Source organism: Cotesia typhae, unplaced genomic scaffold (assembly GCF_013202065.1).
Source record: "Cotesia typhae breed Kobodo isofemale line unplaced genomic scaffold, CoteBio_Ctyphae scaffold_13, whole genome shotgun sequence".
Classification (NCBI taxonomy): Eukaryota; Metazoa; Arthropoda; class Insecta; order Hymenoptera; family Braconidae; genus Cotesia; species Cotesia typhae.
Window position 1 is genome coordinate 19,456,480 of NW_027423774.1, and position 22,922 is coordinate 19,479,401.

General features: G+C 29.5%; 4 protein-coding genes, 1 long non-coding RNA gene and 1 other non-coding gene across 9 annotated transcripts; 2 read left to right on the forward strand and 4 right to left on the reverse strand.

Moving 5' to 3' along the window:
* The first annotated feature begins 1,436 nt into the window (after positions 1-1,436).
* On the forward strand, positions 1,437-8,628 carry Impl2 (Ecdysone-inducible gene L2). Of its 2 annotated transcripts, none has more exons than XM_074255494.1 (7): positions 1,437-1,588; positions 5,462-5,662; positions 5,851-5,909; positions 6,339-6,420; positions 6,852-7,035; positions 7,113-7,429; positions 7,908-8,628. In XM_074255494.1, exons 2-7 carry the CDS (start codon positions 5,462-5,464, stop codon positions 7,923-7,925), a joined length of 861 nt encoding a protein of 286 aa, XP_074111595.1. In that variant the 5' UTR covers positions 1,437-1,588; the 3' UTR covers positions 7,926-8,628. The 2 variants fall into 2 exon arrangements, with proteins under 2 accessions (XP_074111595.1, XP_074111596.1); XM_074255495.1 differs by lacking the exon at positions 1,437-1,588 and adding an exon at positions 2,478-2,670.
* Positions 2,702-5,570, reverse strand: LOC141535530 (uncharacterized). The gene is made up of 3 exons (XR_012480603.1): positions 5,431-5,570; positions 4,073-4,509; positions 2,702-3,568 (listed from the first exon to the last, which is right to left on the reverse strand). It is a non-coding gene; the product is annotated as an uncharacterized LOC141535530 (long non-coding RNA).
* An 874-nt stretch (positions 8,629-9,502) lies between the features above and the next one.
* LOC141535526 (uncharacterized) lies at positions 9,503-17,915 on the reverse strand. Of its 3 annotated transcripts, none has more exons than XM_074255490.1 (9): positions 17,464-17,915; positions 16,363-17,318; positions 15,399-16,186; positions 14,938-15,143; positions 10,881-14,646; positions 10,271-10,462; positions 10,082-10,189; positions 9,906-9,998; positions 9,503-9,700 (listed from the first exon to the last, which is right to left on the reverse strand). In XM_074255490.1, exons 2-9 carry the CDS (start codon positions 16,370-16,372, stop codon positions 9,596-9,598), a joined length of 5,268 nt encoding a protein of 1,755 aa, XP_074111591.1. In that variant the 5' UTR covers positions 16,373-17,318; positions 17,464-17,915; the 3' UTR covers positions 9,503-9,595. The 3 variants fall into 3 exon arrangements, with proteins under 3 accessions (XP_074111591.1, XP_074111592.1, XP_074111593.1); XM_074255491.1 differs by having other exon boundaries at positions 17,386-17,915; XM_074255492.1 differs by having other exon boundaries at positions 16,480-17,915.
* A 580-nt stretch (positions 17,916-18,495) lies between these two features.
* Positions 18,496-19,160, forward strand: Sumo (Small ubiquitin like modifier). The gene is made up of 3 exons (XM_074254102.1): positions 18,496-18,695; positions 18,790-18,915; positions 18,992-19,160. Exons 1-3 carry the CDS (start codon positions 18,678-18,680, stop codon positions 19,124-19,126), a joined length of 279 nt encoding a protein of 92 aa, XP_074110203.1. The 5' UTR covers positions 18,496-18,677; the 3' UTR covers positions 19,127-19,160.
* A 419-nt stretch (positions 19,161-19,579) lies between these two features.
* Smyd3 (SET and MYND domain containing, class 3) lies at positions 19,580-21,947 on the reverse strand. Its single transcript, XM_074254095.1, has 6 exons — positions 21,767-21,947; positions 21,321-21,706; positions 20,533-20,837; positions 20,180-20,459; positions 19,946-20,108; positions 19,580-19,888 (listed from the first exon to the last, which is right to left on the reverse strand). Exons 2-6 carry the CDS (start codon positions 21,694-21,696, stop codon positions 19,663-19,665), a joined length of 1,350 nt encoding a protein of 449 aa, XP_074110196.1. The 5' UTR covers positions 21,697-21,706; positions 21,767-21,947; the 3' UTR covers positions 19,580-19,662.
* Positions 21,948-22,442: 495 nt separating this feature from the next.
* On the reverse strand, positions 22,443-22,513 carry Trnaq-cug (transfer RNA glutamine (anticodon CUG)). The gene has a single exon. It is a non-coding gene; the product is annotated as a tRNA-Gln (tRNA).
* Between the last annotated feature and the right edge of the window lie 409 nt (positions 22,514-22,922).

Genomic DNA, 22,922 nt, shown 5'->3' on the forward strand with positions numbered 1-22,922 from the left:
TTCAATAGTTATTTGCATAATTTTTAAAAAGACAATTGATGAAGAAAAAAATTATATACTTCGGCGTAGTTAAGATTAAACTTCAAAGTAATTAATGGTTCAACGCAGTACTCAAAAGTATTATTAAAAAAATTGAAAAACAATATTAATTAGTAATAAACAAAATTAACTAACTTCTCAGAACATCGTACCACACGTTAATTGTCAGTTATTGGTACTTTTATTTCTTCACAGGGAATCCTGGTACTGTAATTTATTTATTTGACATGCGTCATCGCACGCACACTTACTCCGGAATTATTTTCATTGAGTAGGAGTAAAAACCCTAAAACTTTCTACTTACATCTGATTGTTACAAAAGATGGATCTCTTTATTTAAGCCGAAAGAGCGTTTAATTAAAAAAAAAAAAAAAAAATCATGACATGAACATTTACTTTTTTTATTAATCTTCTTTGATTCAAAAAACTGACTCAAAGTTTTTATCAATGAAAAATGGCGTTTTTACCAATTAATATTTATCTATTGCGGTAAAAAAGTTATAAATTTTCAGTAAATCTAGAAAATATTTCATCAACTTTTCGTGAGCATAAAAATTTTATCAAAATTATTAATGTCCTGACTTACTTATCTTTGCAGAAACTGACATAGCTTCCTTGTCTGAAAACTAAAAAAAATTTTATTTCAATGTTTTTTTGTTTCTTTTAGCAATAATTAAACTTTAAATTAATTTACTTACTTTTGTCTTCATATAAAAAATAAAACTTTCCCTAAAAAAAAATTTCTTGTCCAAAAAAAAAGGTTCGCTTGAACCAAAAAAATTAAACAAGAATATTTTGATATTCTTCGTTTAAAATTTAATTTTCTAGAGCTTATATTTTTTTAGCATATAAAATTTTCCATATCTTTAATTTTTCACCCTATATCAAGAACTAAAATAAATTTCAAAATTTTTTACAGCCAGGTGTGTCAGAAATCCTCGACGGAAATGTCAAGGAAAGTTATATCAGCGGAAAAAAGTGATTTTTTCATTTGAATTTACGAAAAACAGCAAGTCCCAGGTGGTGTCTTCGGTCTGGAGCTTTCTTAGCTGCAGCCACTCGAGCGAGAGATGAGGGTGAAATTTTTTCTCGGGCTTAATCAAACCGTCACCGGTGATATGGTGTAAAGGCACAGCCGATAAGAGGAAGCATGAATGTAAGGACAAGAATAAGGATAAGGATTGAAATGATGATGATGATGACGATGATGGTGTGACCGTGAGGTGACGACGTTTTACGCTCGAGATGTGTGACTAACGGGTGTGGGTTACATTATTTTCTCTGATTGGTCCACAAGACATATCCACAGCCCCCGCCATCAGTAAGTAGCCGACCAATCGAGCGCAAATGATACGTCACGATTGTTGCATTTCTGAGTATAAATATCGGGATCACGAGCTCACAGTATTAATTCATCTTCCAACCTTTTGTTGAGCTTGTTCGTTGAGCTTCAACCACCGCTGAACAGTTTAAGTTTTTATCTAAGTTTTTTACGGCAATTACCAGGAGAAATTTAAGTTAATAACTGCTGCTAATTATTTGTACCAAGGTCAGTGGAATTTTAATTACTAAAACAAAAAAACAAAAAAAAAACAATTAGGTAAGCTAGAGTTAAGTAGTGAAGAATATCATTTTTAAGCCGGAAGATTTAAAATTCGCGCACCTTGACCTACCTTTTTAATTCGCGTTTGTCAGATCTACTCAGAAGATAAATTAATACTTGGTAAAAATTTATTAGAAAATCTGTTGAAAAATTTTTTATTAAATTTTTTTATTTTAAATAAAGTGATTTGCAAATAAAAAATAAAAGAAGAAATAAAAAGTACTTACGTAAAGTCGTGAAGAAAAATGTATGAAATTTTTTAAATCATTATTCCAGCGTTATCTACCTTCATCACTAGACTGTAAATCATATAATATGAATTGCTAAGATCTAAGAGACTGTAATATTGAATTTCGACTTGAGTTCAAGTACCGAGGAATTAGATCATAAGATTAACGTGTATCATAAGTCATAAGAATAAGAATTAAATACATAAGAGTAAGAGTACGTACACTCTGTATGTAATGCATGTAACAGTAAAGGGACACCAGTTGTATTTACATTGTATAGTTTGTATGATATGACTTATTGCCTGATTTAACTAGTTTCAACCTGCACGTGCATTCATTTTATCTTACATGTGTGCAAATGTATACACGCAAATTGAATTAATTGTAAATTAAATTTAAATTCATTATCAGTCGAATCTTGTACGCTCTCATGAATTTATTTAAGTTATTATTTGAATAAATAAATAAAATTTTTGTATTTTTTATTAACTTAAAATAGTTGCTTGAGAAGATGATGAAAAATTTTATTAGAGTTGCTAGATCAAATAGTGCAATGATAAATTTTACAATAAGAAGCGTGATACACGCGATTCTATTAAATATAAAATGTGTAACATACATAGACTTAAAACACGTGCCATAGTCGGTAAGTCAGACGACGCGATCTACCCACGTGTTTGAACTAAATCATCGGATCGGGTATTCGGGCGATATTACGGCAGTCTTAACAGTTTCGTGCTGCGGAAGAGATCTCGCGGGTCTTTATAGTGACTACTAAGTTTACTTTCTACTAATGAAGTAAGAATTTATTTTTAATATTTTTTTTTTGTTTAATTAAATTTATTTAAATAATTTGTTAATTTATAAACGCACTCATAAATAATTATTTTTTGTGTATTAATAATTTATTTTACAAATTTAATTTTATTACTCTAAAAAGACGTGTAATTTTTACCAATAAAAAATGTCATTTATAAGAGTGGGAATTTTATTAAACCTGAGGGTAAATTGTTAATAAAAGCTTAAAAATAAAATTGACATAAATTCATTGTAGAGGAAATTATTTTTTTTCACGTCTGCATCGAGTCTGTACCGGATTCACATCGCAGGCTTGTTGCATCATGCAATAAGTCACGTAGTCAAATCTACTGATAAAGTCACATTAATTTAAAATTTATTCATTTAATAATAACAATAATAATAAAAAACGATGGAATTTTTTTTATTATTTTTGTTCTACATTATTTACTTTGAATTTAATTTTTATTCATGGAATACAATAATTACCGGGAGTTGTGAGTAGATTCTTAAGAGATATGTCATGGTGTTCCATGATATATATCGCTATATATACATTTATACTTATATATATATATATATATATATATATATATATATATATATATATATATATATACATCACGTGAGGATGACGATGAACCATAATTAAATACAAATGTGTGATTTGTGGACTTGAGATCGAACGAGCGTGCGCACGAATCCAATGCGCGGCCTCTTGGATAATTCGAATTTTTATTGCTATTTTATTCGAGCCATCTTGAGATTTCTCTTCAGACACTCGACTCGTGTCCAATACTTTTTTTTTTCTATTTATTTTTATTTTCATTCCCTTTTTATTTTTCAACTCCCGTTCTCTTGAATTTCAATTTTATTGCCGGTTAATTTATTCAACTACCTGTAATAATTATTTTTTAATTAGACTCGTATAAATAATCTTAATAAACTCTGACAATAAAAATAAAAAAAAAAAAATAATAAACTCTGATTTGAATAAAGTGACAAGTGCATGCGTCACATGTAAATTCTTTTATTCTTCTCTTTCCCATCTTGAACATCAGTATTGTCTCTCAATCTACTCCATCCATACCAGTACACTCTTCTATTCGAATTCTCAGTAGCTTTATATGAGTTATGTTATGAGCTAACTTACTCTCATCTCATCTCATCTCATCTGCTACACTGATTTACTTACTAACTAATGTAACAACTAAAATTACCCGAGTCAACTTGATCTCCCTAACAAATACAACACTAGTTTATATATTTACCAACTAAATGACGGACTACTCTCAATAATTCCATTGACTTATTTATATTAATCACTCTTACTACGTACAAACCATAATACGAAATCCGTCGCGTAGTATGTTGTATATATAATAATAAATAATAAAATTACATGTTTCCGCCGACTCACGTCCTGTTGAATTCACCACTTTGGAATAATTTTTTTTTTTTTAATTCCACCAATTATTTTAATTCTTCCACTGAAGTATTCCACTCTTGGCAAATTATTGATTTTGCACTTTAAAATATAGATGCATGTGTATTTTAATGTAAATATATGAATACATGCCTTCCGATATGATCGGCAGCGGTAGACAGCTCTGAGCGATGACGAATAAATGTCTGGTTCTCTCTTGAATTATCCTCCTCGTCTTTACTCTTGTCTACTTGTACGTGACACTCTTGATTTTAATCTCATGACTTTATATAATTATTCTTATAATTTAATGAGGATTTCCCTCTAGATTTATTCCCATCAATACTTTTTGTTTTTCTTTTAGATTTTTTTAATTTTTACAAACAATAATAATCACCCTTCCTGATACAAATCTATAAAAGAAAATAAATAAATTAATTAATTGGTCTTTAGTATTTGTAAAAAAAAATATTAATTAATTTTGTAAACTGGCTCCCTATCATGTCAATTCAAATATTATCCTAGCAATATTATTTTGTTACTAAAATAAAAGTTGATGCACTTAACTTAATTAATCCCGTTAAAATTTATTATCTATATTTATCGAGACCGTAAAACAAAGAAACGCATAAAAATGTATTAGTCTGCGTTAAGTAGTAAAATTTTTCTTAGTCAGACATGAGTTGCTTAATAAAATTCACTGCGGGTTATTTAATAAAAATTAATTATTTATTTATTTATTTATTTATTTATTTATTTAGCATTGTATTTTTTTTTTTTTTTTTTTTATATCAACCTTTTTATTAATTTTTATCAATTTAAATTTAAATAATAAATAACTTTTATTACTGATAAATGATTTAAATTGAAGAGATTTAATAATAATATATGTAATAATGAACCTTGACTATAAAATACTTAATTAATTAAACGGTACGATCGGAAGGTATCAATTGAAAAATGATGTGTGTTATAAGTCAGGAGAGAAGGAGTAGAGACACTGATAGAATTGCTGATCGTGACTTGGTTTGAGTTTCTTCGCCTTTTTATTATTATTACTATTTTTTTTTTTTTTTTACTACCATTATTATCATTATTTTTTTTCTTTAACTTTATATTATGCATTACCGGCGAGTATAAAAACATAAGAGAAGATGAAGAGGCTTAATTCGCATGCGAGAATGATTCTTTTTATGCGCACAAGCAATGTAATGAGAAATGAATGTTAAAAGCGGCAATAAATGAAGATGCATTTGGATTTGCGGGTCAAAGTAAATCTAAGTGCATTCACCGGATTGATAAATATTTATAATTATTATTATTATATTTTTTACCTTTTATAACCGTAAGATTTTTATCTTACAGATGGAACAAACTATTCAAAAGTCAACACTGGGGTTTATTTTCCTGACCTTAGTGATACAGATGACTAAGAGTCACTACATTAATTTAGAACCACAATCATCCATTGAAGACGCCGCTGATTACGACGACAGGCCAAAACATCTCGATGATTCTTATACAAATGCTCTGACAGACAATATCGAGACACATCATCATAGAATGGTTGGTTATCGCTGATACTGTTCTTTTTTTTTTAACTACAAGAAATTATTAGAAATAAATTAGTTATTCATCGTAATATATTTAATTATATTGCATGGAATAAATTACCTTGAACATTTATGTTATATAATTACTTACTTTACTGACAGTTGATTTTGTATTTTTTTTTTTTTTTTTTTTTTTTTAAGTCTAAAGTCAAGAGGAAACCTGTCAGAATTACCGGTGGACCACTTTTACTAACCAAAGAGTAAGTTTATTATATTATTACGCTTGAGTTGACAGAAATTTTTATGAAAATAAAAATCTACTAGCTAATTTTATTTAACAATTAAACTAACTCAAAAAAATTATTTTTTAAAAATTGCATTTTTTATTTTTATAAATTTCTACATGTCAATTTTTTTTTTTGTCATAATTTATTTGTAAAAAATTTCACATGTAAAAAATATGAATAATTATACATGTAATTTTTTAAAAATATTTATTTAATTGTTGAAATTAAAGTCAATATTAAAATGTAAAATTAAATTAAAATAGAAAAATTTTTGAACGTCGCGGCTAACTTTAGTATCATTAAAAATTCGTTTTATCATATAAATATACTGGCCATAAAATTTTAATTATTCTTTTAATAATATAGACTATTAATTGGATTAATAATTTTATTTTATTACAGACAATCTGGAGAATTGACGTGTATTGCTTACGGATCACCAATTCCCCAAATTCACTGGATTCGCGGCGACTTGGAAAGTCAGGTTAGAATTATATTTGTTTTTTCTTTTAAACTTTGTTTTAATTTTTGAAGTAAAAATTCAATAGATTGAAAAATTAAAACTGTGTTAGAATTAAAATTACAAATTACAAAAAAATTATAAAGTACTAATTGAACAACGAATATTATTACAATTACCTCGTTATCAGTTAGTCAAGTTTTTAGGTTAACAATTATTTCACTGAAGTTAACTAACATTAGAAATTTTTTTATAATTTTGTATCAACAAATTATTTAATGTGAAAACTAAAAAAAGAATTATCAGTGGAAAATTTTTAAAACTTTTTTTTTTATTGCAATTGATTTGTAATAAAAATTTGAAAAATTGACAGCTGTTAGCTAACTTCAGTATCATAAATTATTTACTAATTTTTTTAATTGTAACATTATAAAAAAAACAAATTAATTTTTTAGATGAAAAATTTCAAATACGAAAATCTGGTCTACAATGAACAAGCAGCGGAAAAATTCGGCTTTGGAATTGTCAAGTCCAAGTACATTGTCGACTGCGCTTCAGAAGTCGACATTGGAGTTGTACACTGTGTGTCAGTAGTTAATGACAAAGTACAAGTAGCGTCGACATACATTGACGTTGATGGTAAATATTGTAAAAAAAATTTTTTTTAATTAATTGTTAAAATTTTTTTATTAATAAGTGATGATTGGTATTGACAGTGTCAACAACAAAGTCATCTGACAGATGCAATATGATTACTGCACCCGTGATAACAGACTTTGTTGGGTCGATGCTAGTTTCTCAGGACAGCACGGTGGTGTTACCATGCATTGCTCAAGGAGAACCTAAACCAAAGATCATCTGGCAATCGTTTAACGGCACAATAACCCACAAAATGAACCCAAGATACGAAATTCTTAGCAACGGAGATCTTTTAATATCGTCGCTCAAGTGGGAAGACATGGGCGGATATATTTGCATAGCCAGGTCAAAACTCGGAGAAGACCGTCAATCAACGTTTATATATCCAGTTCAGGTAAATTTATTCTTTCTTTTAATTTTATAATCTATAGTCTTCTTTTATGATACTGAAATTGAGAGACATCTGATAATTTTTAGAATTTTTTTAACAAATCAATTACAATAATAAAAATACTTTAAAAAATTTCCTCTAATAATTATTACATGCAAAATTTTTTTTATAATAGTTTAATGAATAAAATTATTACTAAAAAAATTCCACATGTGAAAATAAAAAAAAATTGACAGCTGTCAGTATCATAATTTTATGAAAATTAATTTAGCAGATATTTAATAATTTTTTTAACAAATAAATTATGGTAACAAAAATGAGAAAAAAAATTGATATTATAAATGCAATTTTTTCAGAAAAAATTTACTTGTTGAATAAAATAAAAAAATTATCAAATATCTGCTAACTTTAAAATCATTTATAATTTTTATAAAAATTACTAAATAATACTAACAAAAATAATTTTTTTTTTTGATTACAGAATAGCAGATTGACTTAGAAAATTGACACATTGGATGTGTGTTTAAGAAAAATGATTAAAGATAAACCAATGGCCCATGAGAGTACTTGAAATACAACTATTTATAAATAAAAAAAGATAGATAGCTGACTATTGTGCTAAATTAAAAGACCGTAACAGATAAATAATGTATAATGAATAATTTGCGTTTAAAAGAAGTCAAATGACAAAAATATTTATATATACATATATATATATATATATATATATATATATATATATATATATATATATATATATATATATATATATATATATATATACATATGTATGTATTTGTATATATATTTATATTATGCAATGTAATTATCTAGTCACCAAGTGGTATAGGTAAACTTTCCAACCAATAACCTGGCCGGCCCATATAGTCAGTAATTTTATTTATAATTAAATTAATATTATTTACGCTTAACATTCCTAAATGTATTTTTTCATTGACTTGATTACGTTTATTGATCATTTAGTTTAATGATTGTATAATTTTACTGCAAGTACTATTATTGATTGACATTAAATTAATTTAATTTAAATTATTATTATATTATTATTTTATAAATTAAATTTATGTAATAAAATATAGGTCTAAGCGATCGTTGTTAAAATATTGAATGTATATTATCGATTGCAAAACAATGTACTTATTATATTAATAAAATTACTTTATTATGATGAATCAAATTATGCGGTTATTTATTTAAATAAATAAATCAATTTATTTTATTATTTTTAATTTTTTATTTCACAATAGGTGATTTATTTAAACGTTGTGTTCATATGACAATAATTAGCTGAATTTATACATAGAAATTTTTATTTTATTTGTTTATTTATTTATTCAATAGTATTTATTAATAAATTAATTTACTCAGCCTAATTATTTTTTTATTGAATAAACTCGGTGATAAAATCAATTTTTTTTTTTTACAACAATATCACTAAGATTAAACTCTATATAATACCTAATAGTGATTGATAATTATTTTTTTTTTTTTTTCATAATTATGTTTATCAATAAAATTTAGCATTATTAATTAAATAATTAATTGATGAATTAATTTTTAATGACTTTGTTGGTTTAACCTAAAATTAATAGATATTAATAATTAATTTTATTAATATGAATAATAATATCAACTGCAAATTCACACATATAATACAGGTACTTAAAATATAAATATATATTGTTTGATTCTAGATTAATTATGCATCACTTAATTTTTATAGCAACCCGAATATGAGACAGAATAATGCAGAGTCCGGATAATATAAATAAAAATAATGTAAAAAAAAAAAAAAAAAAAATTAAAATTAACAATGACGAAAATAAATTAATTTCGAGACAAAAAACAATAAATAAAATAAAAAAAATTTAACCCTTAATAATAATCATAGCTTGAGTATTTCAAAGTTAAATTTGTTTAGCTTTTTTACAGCTAGAATCAAACAAGATCCTACAATAAAGTTACATTTATTTACAACAGTTGATAAACTTTAGCTCTATCATAATCTATTCTATATTTTTTTTTTTTTTTTTCATTTAAATGATGAAGTCTATGTCAGTTTATTTTAATATTATTAATATTATTTAATAAATCATAATAATAGTTATTGCTACTATTATAGTATTGTTGTATTATTTAAAATTACAATTAACACTTTAATTTAAGTTTATTTCTTTTCCTCTGTATTACGAAGTAGCCACTGCTTTCATTGCCATAAAGATGAGATCGATGTTGCATTTCAGTTGCAGTAGACTTTGGTAAAAAGAAAAAAAGTAAAGAAAAGAAATGAATAAATTAGTTGAGAAAAAGAAATCAAAGAACAGAATAAAATAAAATATTTTAGAAAAAAAAAGAAAGAAAAAAAAATTTTTAAATAAATTTTGAGTTCTCGGTGGTCGAAATGTTGTCCTAGTTTTTTCTTTCCTTTCTATCTTTTTTAACTTTTGACTCAACTCACCAAGCGTCCTTGTACCCTGTTAGGTAAATCTTCGTCTAGTGCGAAAATTTGATTGCGTTTTACAGCAAATCGTGATCCGTCGTCAAACATTACCTGTTAAATAAATTATAAACAATTATTAACTTCATAAATAAATAAAAAAATTTAATTAATTAAATGTAATAATTACTACTTACAGCGTACATTGTTCGAAAATTGGTACCCTCAAAAATAGCGTCATAAATATTTCCATCAGTCCATTTTACTCTACAACTTTCTCCGACTTCTGGAATAGCATTATGGCTCTAAAAAAATAGATTTTAATATTAAATATACAAATTATAAAAGAAATTTTTAGTTAAAAAAAAATTCTTAATAACACTTACAATTATATCAGTTTGATAAAGATTATTGCTGAAGCTATGATCACTAAATGTGACCATGCAGAACGTGGCTGAATCAATTGACTCAACAGTTGCTTGATAATACCGTTTATTTCTATGTTTAGCCCATACTTTGTCACCTTGACGGATATCTAGTTCTTCTTTTGATTTATTATTGTGTGCATTACATGTAACCTGAAAAATTGAATTAAAAAAACCATTTAATTACTTCATTTTTACTTATAATAAACAAAAAATTAATTTGAATCAAGTAAATAAATTTAAAGAATTTTATTTTCTTGAATTGAGTAGAAAAATTCTTAACTTAAAAAGTTTTTGTCTTGATTCAAGTTGATTTTTTCTTTAGTTTACCATCAAAATTAAAATGAAAATCAAAGTAGCAGATATTTGAAAATTAAAAAAATTTTTAAAGAAATAAATTACTGCAAAAAAAAAAAATTGACATTTAGAAATTTTAATAAATTAAAAATACAATTTTTTTTAAATAATTTTTTTGGAACAAATTTGTTTGTTAAATAAAATTAAAAAATGTTCTAGTGACAGCTAACTTAAATATCATAAAAAAAAAAATAAATTAAAAATAAAAACATACCTTAAACTCTACAAAATCATAAGCAGGAATATCAAAAGCCGCGCCAGCAACAAGCCCGCAAGAAGGATGGAAAGAATTGCAGCAGAGCCGACAGTTCAGAACCACCCCAGTGTTCTGTTTGCAATACGAGCATTGTTGTTTGACCATATTATGCTTTATCGTCAGAACATTAATAGGATCCTTGTGTACAGAGTCTTTGAAGGTGACGCCAGGAATGAGAAGCGCGCAAAAAATGTGTGCCCAGCGACCGTCGCTGGTCCGTTTGACAGCACCACCACGCATTGGACAGAGACAGCAGTTAGATTGCGTCATCCCGGCTTTACATTTATCACAGGCCCAGTTGGGTGAATCCGTGGGTAATACAGTAATTCCATAACAGGAGGCATGGACCACGACATGGCAATCGCGGCAACGTAGCAAGCTGTCATTTTCCGACTCGATGTCCTGCTCCTTGGAGTTCGCCGCGAACAAGGCCGACGACACCCAGATTGAAGACCTCTCTGGTAAGCTCATTGCTCGGCAATTTTTCCAGTCCGGGGGCATCTGACGATTGCTCTTATTGCTGGAGCTCGCGAATCCCGTGCAAATAGCGCAGTGCGACGACTGGCTGCTCCAGTAGTCGTTGAAGGTCCTGACTTTCTCTAGGTCCGGGTGGTTTGGAAACAACATGTCCAAAATATGACCGGGAATTATTTGAGACGTGCTGCTGCTGGAAGCCGACAGAGTTGGCGACAGGAGAGACGACGAAGACGAGCACGTGGAAACTTTTGATGACTCGTTGGTGCTCAAAGCCGGGTAGTTTGCTTCGATTGTTAATACTGGCGGATTTTTCTCTTCCAACTTAACTGAACTCTTCTTTTTAGGAGCTCGCGGTTTACGCGGTGCTTTATTTCCTTGAATTTTAGTTGAATTTTTAGTCAGCACCGGAGGCTTTATGTTGTTCATCTTGTGGATTGCCGAAGGCTTGGTAGGAATCGGGATTTTTATCTCCGAGTTCATTGATGGAACAATTGGCTTTATGTCCGTCAAAGGTTTCGAGTCTGCGTAAGACATTGACAAATATTTGTTAGACGGTACGCTGAAAAGCATCTGAGACTTGATAGCAGCGGCGCTATTATCTGTTGAGGAGGAGAAACTGGACTCTGGGTACTCCTGTGGAGAGGTTTCTTCCTTGACAAAAGCCACCGGAGTGCTAGATTGGTCAATATTACAGTTAGTGAGTTTTAGCGGAGACAAATTGTCGACTTGCGTCGCTATCGAGCACATTTTCCGCTCACTCGAGTCCTGGCTATTGTCCGCGGACTTGATGGATAATTTCGTTGGTTTTTTCTTCCTAGGTGTCCGCTTGAGTTTAGGTTTTATCATCGGTGGCATTGCTTGAGGCATAATCATCGACGAGGGCACCGGAGCTATTTTTTGCAGCTGAGGAACAACCGGAATTTGATACTGGGGTTGAGGCATTATTATTTCAACTGTGTTTATAGAACTCTGCTGATGTCCTGGCTGGGATACTTTTAGAATTGAAGTACCCATGTTGACTTTTTGGTGGTGGTGGTGGTGGTGGTGGTGGTGGTGGTGGTGGTGCTGCTGCTGATGATGATGAAGCGACGAAGACTGGCCCAGAGACATTCTTGCACTTGTTTTAGGCGCTAGTGTAATAAGACCGTTGTTGTTCGGCGTACTGTAAAATAGCGGAGTTGTATTGTTGGTAAATTGATTGATACTGTTAGATGATTTGTTGTCACTGGTTATTACGAGAGCGTTTGCACTCGGTAATTGCCAAAACTTTTTAGAGCTACTCGATGTCGAGTTAATATTCGAGTCATTAGCAATGAGGACGGTATTAGTGTTTGGTACTTGCCAGAATCTTTTAGTAGCGACTCGCGAGTCCTCTGAAGCTGTCATACCACCAATCTGTCCCTGTTTTGACTCTTCAATAACAGAAACCCGGTCTGAAGCGACAGAAAAAGAGTTACATACTTTATTTTGAAAAACATCCAATTTATTGTCAGAATTGCTTTCTGGATTTATCGAAGTGTTCATCAGCTTGAATCTCTCCAACCGCTGTTGCATTTCTTTGGTGCTTAAAATATTTTGAATTGGCGTCTTGGCTTGACTGTTTTGAATAAACGAATTGTTATTTGTATTTTTTATAAATATATTGGATTCATTGGAGGGCTTGGGGAGGATCCGTGAACTTTGCTGAAGCACCAACAGTCCGCTGGCTGCTTTCAGAGTATCATTGTCTTGTAATGTAGAAGTCGGCTTTACTTCGCTTTGGGGATTTGTAAGGACGCACAATTTTGGTGCCTTTATGATGTCATTTTTCGGGTAAATATTCACCGGTCTGTTGACACTCGTAGTGCATTTCTTGGGTAGAACTGTATATGATTTTTGTTTCTTCACCTCGGAATTTCCTGCAATTGAAGAATTAAATTTCAAATTATTTTTCGGCTGGTTTAATTCCGAGAATCCGAAAAATTCAGTTTGTGATGAAGAAGTTGATAATAAAGAAGTGTTACTCTTGATTAAAGATTTATCATCACTGAGCTCCTCAGTCGCTGATGATTTGTTGTCAACCTCAGAGGTTTTTGTCATAACAGGTGATTCATCAATCGAAGCACCGATTGAGGATTTATCATCAATTGCGAAAGTGTCATTTTCACTAGATGATTTTTCGTCTAGCGATGAATCAGACATGTATTGATATTGTGAAACAACTGCTGCAATACAAGCATCAATATTCTCACTGATTTGTAGAGGTGTTGGTTTTTCAACAGGTTTATTAATAATACTTTGATCAATATCAATGATATTGCTACTTAATTTAATAGATTCAGTCTTTTGTGATTTTTGTGATGACAGGCTGGGCATTGCCATTAATTTACGTTGTACATAAGCGTCAGATACGTCAAGCGGTTGAGAAGAATCAAATACAGATTCCGGAGCTGACAATGGAGCTATACACTTTAATTTTTTCTTGTAAGTCCTCTTAGGAATAATATCATTACCCTCACTATCTTTTTTGTGCTCTTTATTCTCTGACTTGTGTTTGGTGTACTTTCTTTTCTTTTTTACCGGAGTGTCATCGGGCATCGCAGGAGAGATCTCTGATGTAGAAGGTTCCTTAGCTTTTATCGGACTCTGAGAATCTGACAGTGAACTGATACCGTCAAAGTTTGTAATTTTTGGTAAAACAAGACACGGAACCGCGCTGCCAATAATATCGAGATATTTTGGTTTAATGTCGGAATTCGTCGACGTATTTCCTTCAGTTTCACCATTATTACTTTGATTGATATTCTTTACAGGTTTTTTAGTCTTTATTCCAACACGTTCTTTATCAACAGTCAGTCGTCTCTTTTTGCGTTTATTTTTCTTTTTATTGTACCCATCGTCGTACAAACTAGCCTCTTCAATTTCCAACTCCCCGGCCTTTAACCAAATATCCTCAAGAACTTCGAGCTGCTGTTCATCGGGGACGTCTTCCTCGAGCTCCAGATCCTGGAGAACTTTTTTCACATCAGCAGGAATGTCAGTACCATTGACTAATTCGTCCATGTTGAGATCAGGATTTGAATCGACCAGTGATTTTTTACGGTGAATTGTGTGTCTTTTATTTTTCGGTGCATTTATAAAACTGTCTGGTAGCTTGTCGGTGCTGTTGCTGCACAAGAGGTCCATTTGTGAGGGCATTGGTGCTGCTGTTTGTCTCGGATCTTCTGGATGACATCCTATATCTTCACCACGCAGCCACAGATCATATCTAGAGAAAAAATAATCAGTTATTTAAGGTTGTTCACTCGGGATAAACAGTTTGTGCTATTTCTTTGATTTCTTGATTTAAATTTCATTAGATGGTAACTTAGATAGACTTTGCTTTGAGACAACGTTACTTTTCTTATTCTTACTGTCTTAGTATTATTATCATTTCCATTACTGTTCTATTCTAAACTACTTTTATTATTACTATGTATTTATTTATATCTAAGGCCTTTAGAGAGCTAAGGCTTCATGGTCTAAAATTTTTATAAATAAATAAAATAACTTTATTTACCTTTCTGGTTGAAAACGCTTTACAAAAGTATCCATTGATATTTTAACCATATCATTATTACAAATACACTGAGTAGCTCGTTTTCCATATTCGACCCATCTGGGGGCTGCAAAATTAGTCGACTCGGCGCAATTAAACCCGTGATTAAAACCAGCATGGTATCCATAAGGAAATGTTATCATTATTTCTCCAGCTTCTTGAGTAATCTGTAATTAAAATTAATAATAATAATTATCAATATTTAATAAACTACTTAAAATTTTTTGAATAGTGCAAAACAATATTGTGAAGAGTCAATGATGATTTTTATTATTTTATATATTTTATTATTACATTAATTTAAATATGTACTCATTAGAAAATGTATTTAATTATGATGCTCCTTAGAGAGCATCATAACTTGCCCTAGGGCCAAAATTTAATAAATAAATTAAAAAAAAAAAAAAAAATTAAAAACTTACTTTGTTACAAGGTATCGAATACTGTCGAAGCATTTGTGGAGAAATCAAGGACATTTTGTGTCTCAAAAAAGCCGGACAACTTTGATAATTACTGGGGAAAAATCCACTGGCAAGTCGCTCGAGCCTACGGCCGTGCTCTGGAGGAATAGCGTACCAAGTCTTGGGAGCTCCAAAGTGTAAATAATTTATCGAGTACAGATCCATGTCTTCAGTATGCCACGCGAAAGTCGTCTTCCACATCCCGAAGTACAGATAAGCTGTGTTAACTCCATCAATTGAAATCCCGTAGTCTTTGTTAACATAATCAAGGATGGTACCCAGGTGGTTTATGTTCCATACATTGACATCTGGGTCTGTCAGAGACCCCGAAACATCAGCACCGTAAATCGGGGCGACGTATGTGATATTTTTCCAGTACTTGCGCTCCAAGTCCTCGTAGTCAAAGTGCTTCGGAGTGGCGTACCTCTCAGAATTTGCCAGCTTTTCGTACTCTTGGATCGTCATTGCCTTCTTCTGGATGTTTATCTGCTGATAAAGACCCTGTTTGCCATTGACTACCTGGCAAATTGGCGCAGGTATCGTCAGGTCCATTTTTGAGGTGTCGTAACCTCCTTTTCGTGGAACCCATTCAGGAGGTGGTATCACCTTAGCAAGGCCAGCTTTGTGCGCTCCCTTGCTCTCCATGTACTCGATGTACTTGGAGAAGTCTTTGAACTCTTCATAGGTTGGTCTGAAGACCTGGATGCGGGGGGTTCCCCCCGATGAGCTGACCATTTTTTTTTGCTTGCCTGAAAAATAAATATTATTAATAACAACATTCAAATTTAATTTTTTTTTCTTTTTTAATATAATCAATAATTAATAAATTGCGTATTATTATTAAGCAAAATAATAATAAATAAAAATCTAATTATATGATAAAATAAAAATGAATATAAATAATTGTTTTTAAATTATAAAATACCTTTTTTCATATTTTTAAAAATATAATTTTGACGTGATTTAATAAGTTAAATATTTAAATCAAATTTTATTGGATAATTATGTTGTTAAACAAATAAAATTAAGTATAAATAATTACTTAATCTTCTTTGTAGTTCATTGATCGTGATGAAATTCCTCACTTATTTATTGTCAATGATAATAAAATCAACTTTAACTCATTGATGCAATAAATAGATATTTGTTCTAATTTTTTTATTTTATTTTTAAAATAATAATATTTATCTTTTCGATCTTACTATTAGATAAAAATGTCTTTTTTAAAATAAAAAATGATTAATCGCAATATACATTCAGAATTGCATGGACTTTATAGTGTTACACTACAACTAAAACTATTGTGATTATTATTATTATCACAGTATATATGGTGTATGTACTATGTCACATGAACCGGGAAGTAAATCACGATTATTTCACGCACATACACAAAACTCCATCTGCTGTGTGTATTGCTCAGAGATAGATCCATGTTTTTGGAATGAGGCGTGTTCTCGTGCATAAACAAAATGGATGGTTACATTTATTGACATAAATTCGATATATATTTTTCAGGAATAGCCTCTCATTAGCTAGAAGACTGAGAATTATCATTAAATCCACCCGACATTATCCTCAGCGCATAATTTTTTTTCTCTGTCTTTTCAAGCAGCATCAATTCCAAAAGACAGATTATATAGTTTTAAAAACATCACACTGTCCATGATTTTGTTAGCATCGCCCTCACTTCACTGAATTTACCATCAATCACTTGTTACCATTTATTTTATTTATTTAGATAATTTGTAAATATAGCACGATTATTTTTGTCAGTAGCAGTTCAGAATTAATATTTATTCTGAAGATCACTCGGGCACCATCTTGCGTTTGTGTGTAAATAAATTTAACCCACACCACCCGGTATAGACTGGAACAATCCTAGACGACAATAACAATATAAATTAGTCCAGAGTTTTCACAATTATTTATAAAAAAATATTAATACCACGTTTTTATCACTCTTTAAGAATTTAATTAATGTTAACTTTTTTTAGTGATGAGGATTCTACTCAGTAATAATTACCGTAATTGCAAGGAGACACTGAAACTGCTAGCGTGTCTAGTGACTATCACTTCAAAGTTCCTTTTGTAAGTGTGAATGTGTGTACTGAAGATGGTTGATGGTGCTGTAACTTCATCGTAGTGTAAGACTAAGCAGAGTATAAAAGTATGTACTTACACTTACAGTATACCTATATGCATCAGATGAAGATAGAGATGGACGACCCCCACTCGCTGCTCAGATTAGTTCTCTCTTCCCCTCTGGTAGGTAACCTTAGGGCTTGGCGAAAAAATTTCGGCTGACTGGCACGTACACACACTTTGCTACTGCGCAGGCGTAATATATTGTCCTGCGTATTGAATCTCGTGTTATATTTTAAATCCTGATACTTTTGTACATTTTATACCTGGATCTATTACCTTTTCACAATTTCTTTGAGTAGGAGTGTACTTGGAATTTTTTTATTAATTGCTGGGAACAAAATTTTAGCCGATATTTTTTATAATTAAGACACATTCATTTATATGACATTAAAGTTAGCTGTCACTTGACAAATTTTTAGTTTTATTTTACAATTAAATTAATTCTAATAAATTAATTTTAAAAAATTTCATTAAAAATTTTTTTTAATTTCTACATGTCAATTTTTTTTTTGCCATAATTTGTTTGTTAACAAAAGTTCTAAAAATTATTAAATATCTGTTAAATTAATTTATTAAAATATTGACGCTTTTTTATGCCACTGAAGTTGACAAAGATTAAAATTTCTTTTAGAATTTTATAACAATTCAATTATTATTAAAAATTCCAAGTCTAGAAAATGAAAAAAAATTATACATACGAATTTTTTAAAATATTTCCTACAATTATAAATGATTTGTAGTAAAATGTTAAAAATTGTCAGCTGACTTCACTCTATTTATTTTATTTCTCTATTATTATTATTGTTATAATAATTTTTTATTTAAAAAATTTCCGCGCTACAATTGTAAACCCGTCAAAAGGTTTGACAGCGCTGTCTTCAAAAAACTTTCATGAAAACAGAAACTAACCAGAGAAAATATGACTTTTGTTGCGACGCAAAGAGCGGGATTTGTATTAATTTATAACAATAAACAAAACGACTATAAACTATAAAAATAACTACATAACAAAATAACAATAATACAAATAAATAATATTTATCAATAAAAAAATTAAATTACTTAAAAATATCCCGGATAATTGTTAAAACAATGGCCGACACTAAAAATGTAATGTATCTTAACCTAAAAACAATCAACACTCGTGTTTTTGTTAAATCAATCATAATTTATCGTTGACCAATATTTTTTTATTTTGTTAAAGGACACAAAGTCTGAGTCTGAGCACATTAACCTTAAAGTCCTTGGCCAGGACAGTGCTGTCGTTCAGTTCAAGATAAAAAAACACACGCCGCTGAGAAAGCTCATGAATGCTTACTGTGAAAGAGCCGTGAGTCATTTGTTTACACAATTATTACGTTTTATTTAGATGTAATCAAAGAGATTAAGTGTTTATTTGCTTCCAGGGATTAGCGATTGCATTAGTGCGCTTCAGATTCGACGGCGCGCCGATTAACGAAACCGACACACCGTACTCGCTGGAGATGGAAGAAGGAGACACGATTGAGGTTTACCAACAACAAACAGGCGGTAGATGCTGAGCTTAGGTCATATTTTATATGAAAATTTATTTAACTGTTCCTGTTTTGAATTTCATTTGTTTGTTTATTTTATCAGTCTCATTATTTCCATAATTTTCATTTTAATTAATTCATCTGAAATGTAGATACTCGTATGTTTTGTTAAACTTTCGCTAGACGTTTTTTATTAAACACTACGGATTCCACTAAAAATAAAAAAAAATAAATTCTATTAATATTATTAATAATAATAATAATAATAATAATAATAATAATAATAATAATAATAATAATACTTTAAGTAATAAATAATGTGTAAAATCTTTCAACTGACACATTTTTTGTTTTGTCGAATAAATATGAGGAGTTACTTTTTTACGAACGGTTTTTAAGTAATAAGTAAAAATTCTTTGTATAGATTAAATATTAAAATTAATGTATTACTTAATAATAAATAAAAGTCGGATTTTATCATTTTTTTTTTTTTTTTTATTATCATTTTTTAATTACTTAAAATTTTATAAAATAATTATTTAACAATTTTTTTGTAAATTTATCTAAAAACAACCATTTGACATACGATACTCAGCGACCAGTTGGTCTAGGACAGGTTTGACTTCATCTTTTACTTTAGAATGGTTAGCTCCGAAGGTTTGTTCAATCATACGCGCAGCTTTAGTCACTACCTCAAGTGCTTGAAATCCTTTTTTTTGCAACGAGAGTAATTTTCCCCAAGAAAAATACATCTGAGCAGTCATAGGATGCGAATTGCCGTAATAGTACCTGAAAAAAAATTTACTTAAATTCTGAAATAATTTTTTCAAGCTACAAGATACCTACAAGTACTTGAGAATTAATTTAGAAACATAAATTTCAGCTTCTTTCCAACGTTCCAAGTCAACAGCGGCTGCTACAGCATTTTCCAATGTACGCACAGCTATCAAATTATAAGGATGCACTACACCGTCTTGTTTCTCTAAACACATTCTGCTGGCATCCAAATCTTTTAAAAATTATTAAAGAAAAAATTTACAAAAAATAATTTTTTAATAAATAAATTTTTCAAAAGGATACAAGCCGTAGATTGCATTTTATCTAATTGATAAAGCGACAACTCGCATACTTCGTTGAATTTATCAACAAACTCATCAGTTATTTTTTCCCCACACTTGTCGCACTTGTCGAGCATCGACGAGCAAGGATTAGTGCATTTTTTATTGGGACATGCAGCTGATATTTCTATAGTCTCAGGCGTGTTACATCTTTCGCACTCACACCAGAAGAAGTACGACTGGTTCAATTCTTCCCGCCTCGTTTTAGTGTCTTTTAATAAGTCAATGTATGTTATAAATATCTAAAAATAATTACAATTATACTTCAGCCTTTAAAATTACACTTCAGATATAATAATAAAATAGAGAGCATACCTTCGACCAATCCAGAGATTCTAAATCACACAGAGTTCTTATGAGCAGCTTGGTACCTTCGAAAATAGCTGTAGCGTTTGGCTTGCAAGAATGATCAAGTATAGAAGGTCCTAAATAAATTCCTACACCCAAACTAGTCATATCGGTATCAAGAATATTAAATGAATTTACACTCATGCGTCCAAATATTCTTAATAACTCTCTAGGCTCAGGTATTATTTTTTTAGGCAAAAATTCTAGTAATACCATACTCAGTGATGTAAAATGTTCCATTTTTTTAATATTTTTTTTTATACTTTCTTCATCTGAAAATTTATTTTATAATTAGCTATTTAAATAAAAACGATATAAATATATAAAAATTAATTTAGCAGATATTTGATTATTTTTTTAACAAATAAATCATGACAAAAAAAATCGACATATAGAAATTTTAAAAACTTATAAATGCAATTTTCTAAAATAATTTTTCAGAAAAAATTTATTTGTTAAATAAAATAAAAAAATTATCAAGTGACTGCTAACTTTATTGTCATTTAAAATATCATGATACTAAAATTAGCCGACGTTAAAAAATTTTTGTACTTTTTTCAAGAATTAAATTTCAAGTTAAAAAATATTTAAAAAAAATTGTAGCTATAATTTTTATTTTTTTAAATAAAAAATATTAAAAATTTTTTTAGAGCCTCTTTTAAATAAATTTTTCTTGCTATAATTTATCAGTTAAAAAATTTCTAAAAATTATCAGATGTCGTGTAATTTTAGTATCATAAAAAAAAAATACTCACGTGACATTAGATCATTAAAAGTACGATATTTAGTATCTGTATAATAGCCGCGTTCATTTTTAGCCCCTTGATTTAATTTGATAATAATTCTAGCCAGCATCCTAGCAGCATCAGGTACAATCCGCGGTGAAACACGTTTTATACTCGGACACTCGACTTTGTGAATCAGCCAGCCTTTTTTCTGACAGTTTTTGCTGCAGTAATACACAAATTGACAGCCAGAACATCTTGAGATTTTTCCACTGTTGAAACAATAATCACAGCGCTCCTTTCTGTGCAAAGACCCGAGAATAAATACGAACGGCTCGGCGGTAATTATTGTCGTACCTTTTTTCAAGTTTTTAACAGATCCATTCGCTTGGGCGGTGCATGCCATTTTTATTTACCTAGCAAACAAAATAAGAGATTAAAATATAAATAATTGGTGGAAGAATCAAGCACCTTACCTGGTGATCAGAGAGCGGCTGGTTCAACTGGTCAGCTGAGAGATACATATACTCTATTTTTGTCTACCACCAATTCATTCCTACTTGCACGTTTAATTGCCATCTTATTCTCACCAAGAACATTGTGTTTCAGTTTGATTGAGGTGAATTATCTTTGGCCTACCAACACCTCACGTGTGTTGTGAGTTAAAAAAAAATAGAGTTTAACTCTCTAAACGTGGCGCCATCTTATACACATTTTTACTGTTATTATTATTATCACCATTATTATGATACTTGATAAAAATTAATTTAACTGACGTCTAAAAATTTTTAGAACTTTATTTATAACAATGCTGAAGTTAGCCGTCAGCTGTCAATTAAAAAAATTTTAATAACAAATCAATTACAATAAAAAAATGCTTTTAAAAATTTTCACTTGTAATTTTTATTAATTTTCACATGTGGAATTTTTTCTTTTAATTTTTTTTGAATAATTTTTCAATAAAATAAATTATTAAAATTTTTAAATGTCGGCTAACTTAATTTTAATTAATGAAATTATTGTTGAATTACTATGGAAAAAATTACACATGTCAAAATTAATAAAAAATTATCAGTGAAAGTTTTTAAAAGTATATTTATCACTGTAATTGATTTATTATCAGAATTTAAAGAATAAAAAAAAAAAAAACTAAGGCCCCGCCGAGATTCGAACTCGGGTTATTGGATTCAGAGTCCAATGTGATGCCGCTACACTACGGAGCCTTGAGGTAAGAGATAATTGTTTTTTAGAGTACACAAAATGTGGAACGTGAAAGCAAAATTTTATGCGTAAATAAAAACTTGAAGATACTAAAATTAACCGGCGTTCAAAAATTTCTGGAATTTTTTTAACAATTAAATTGCAAGTAAATAAAAAAAATTGCACGTATAATTTTTAAAAATTCTTTTGCTATAATTTACTTGTTAAGAATATTTTAAAAATGATTAAATATCAGCTAAATTAATGTTAATTACTTACAATTATTAAAAAAAAACCTGAGATTAAAGTCAGCAGTCACTTAGCATTTTATTTATCACATAATTTTATTTATCAAAAAAAATTGCATTTTTTATTCTATAAAACTTGTCAATTTTTTTTTTTGCCGTAATTTATTTGTTAAAAAATTTTTTT

Bases quoted from the DNA above. Each gene is read 5' to 3' on its own strand.
- LOC141535526 (XM_074255490.1), bottom strand. The intron at 14,647-14,937 runs GTAAATAAAGTT...TTTTTTCTCTAG, and splicing joins AAGCGTTTTCAACCAGAAAG to ATATGATCTGTGGCTGCGTG. The intron at 9,701-9,905 runs GTGAGTTGAGTC...TTTTTACCAAAG, and splicing joins ACAGGGTACAAGGACGCTTG to TCTACTGCAACTGAAATGCA.
- Impl2 (XM_074255494.1), top strand. From the start codon at position 5,462: ATGGAACAAACTATTCAAAAGTCAACACTGGGGTTTATTTTCCTGACC. The intron at 5,910-6,338 runs GTAAGTTTATTA...ATTTTATTACAG, and splicing joins CCACTTTTACTAACCAAAGA to ACAATCTGGAGAATTGACGT. The intron at 7,036-7,112 runs GTAAATATTGTA...TGGTATTGACAG, and splicing joins GACATACATTGACGTTGATG to TGTCAACAACAAAGTCATCT.
- Sumo (XM_074254102.1), top strand. The intron at 18,916-18,991 runs GTGAGTCATTTG...ATTTGCTTCCAG, and splicing joins ATGCTTACTGTGAAAGAGCC to GGATTAGCGATTGCATTAGT.
- Smyd3 (XM_074254095.1), bottom strand. From the start codon at position 21,696: ATGGCATGCACCGCCCAAGCGAATGGATCTGTTAAAAACTTGAAAAAA. The intron at 20,109-20,179 runs GTATCCTTTTGA...AATTTTTAAAAG, and splicing joins TAAAATGCAATCTACGGCTT to ATTTGGATGCCAGCAGAATG. The intron at 19,889-19,945 runs GTAGGTATCTTG...ATTTTTTTTCAG, and splicing joins AAATTAATTCTCAAGTACTT to GTACTATTACGGCAATTCGC.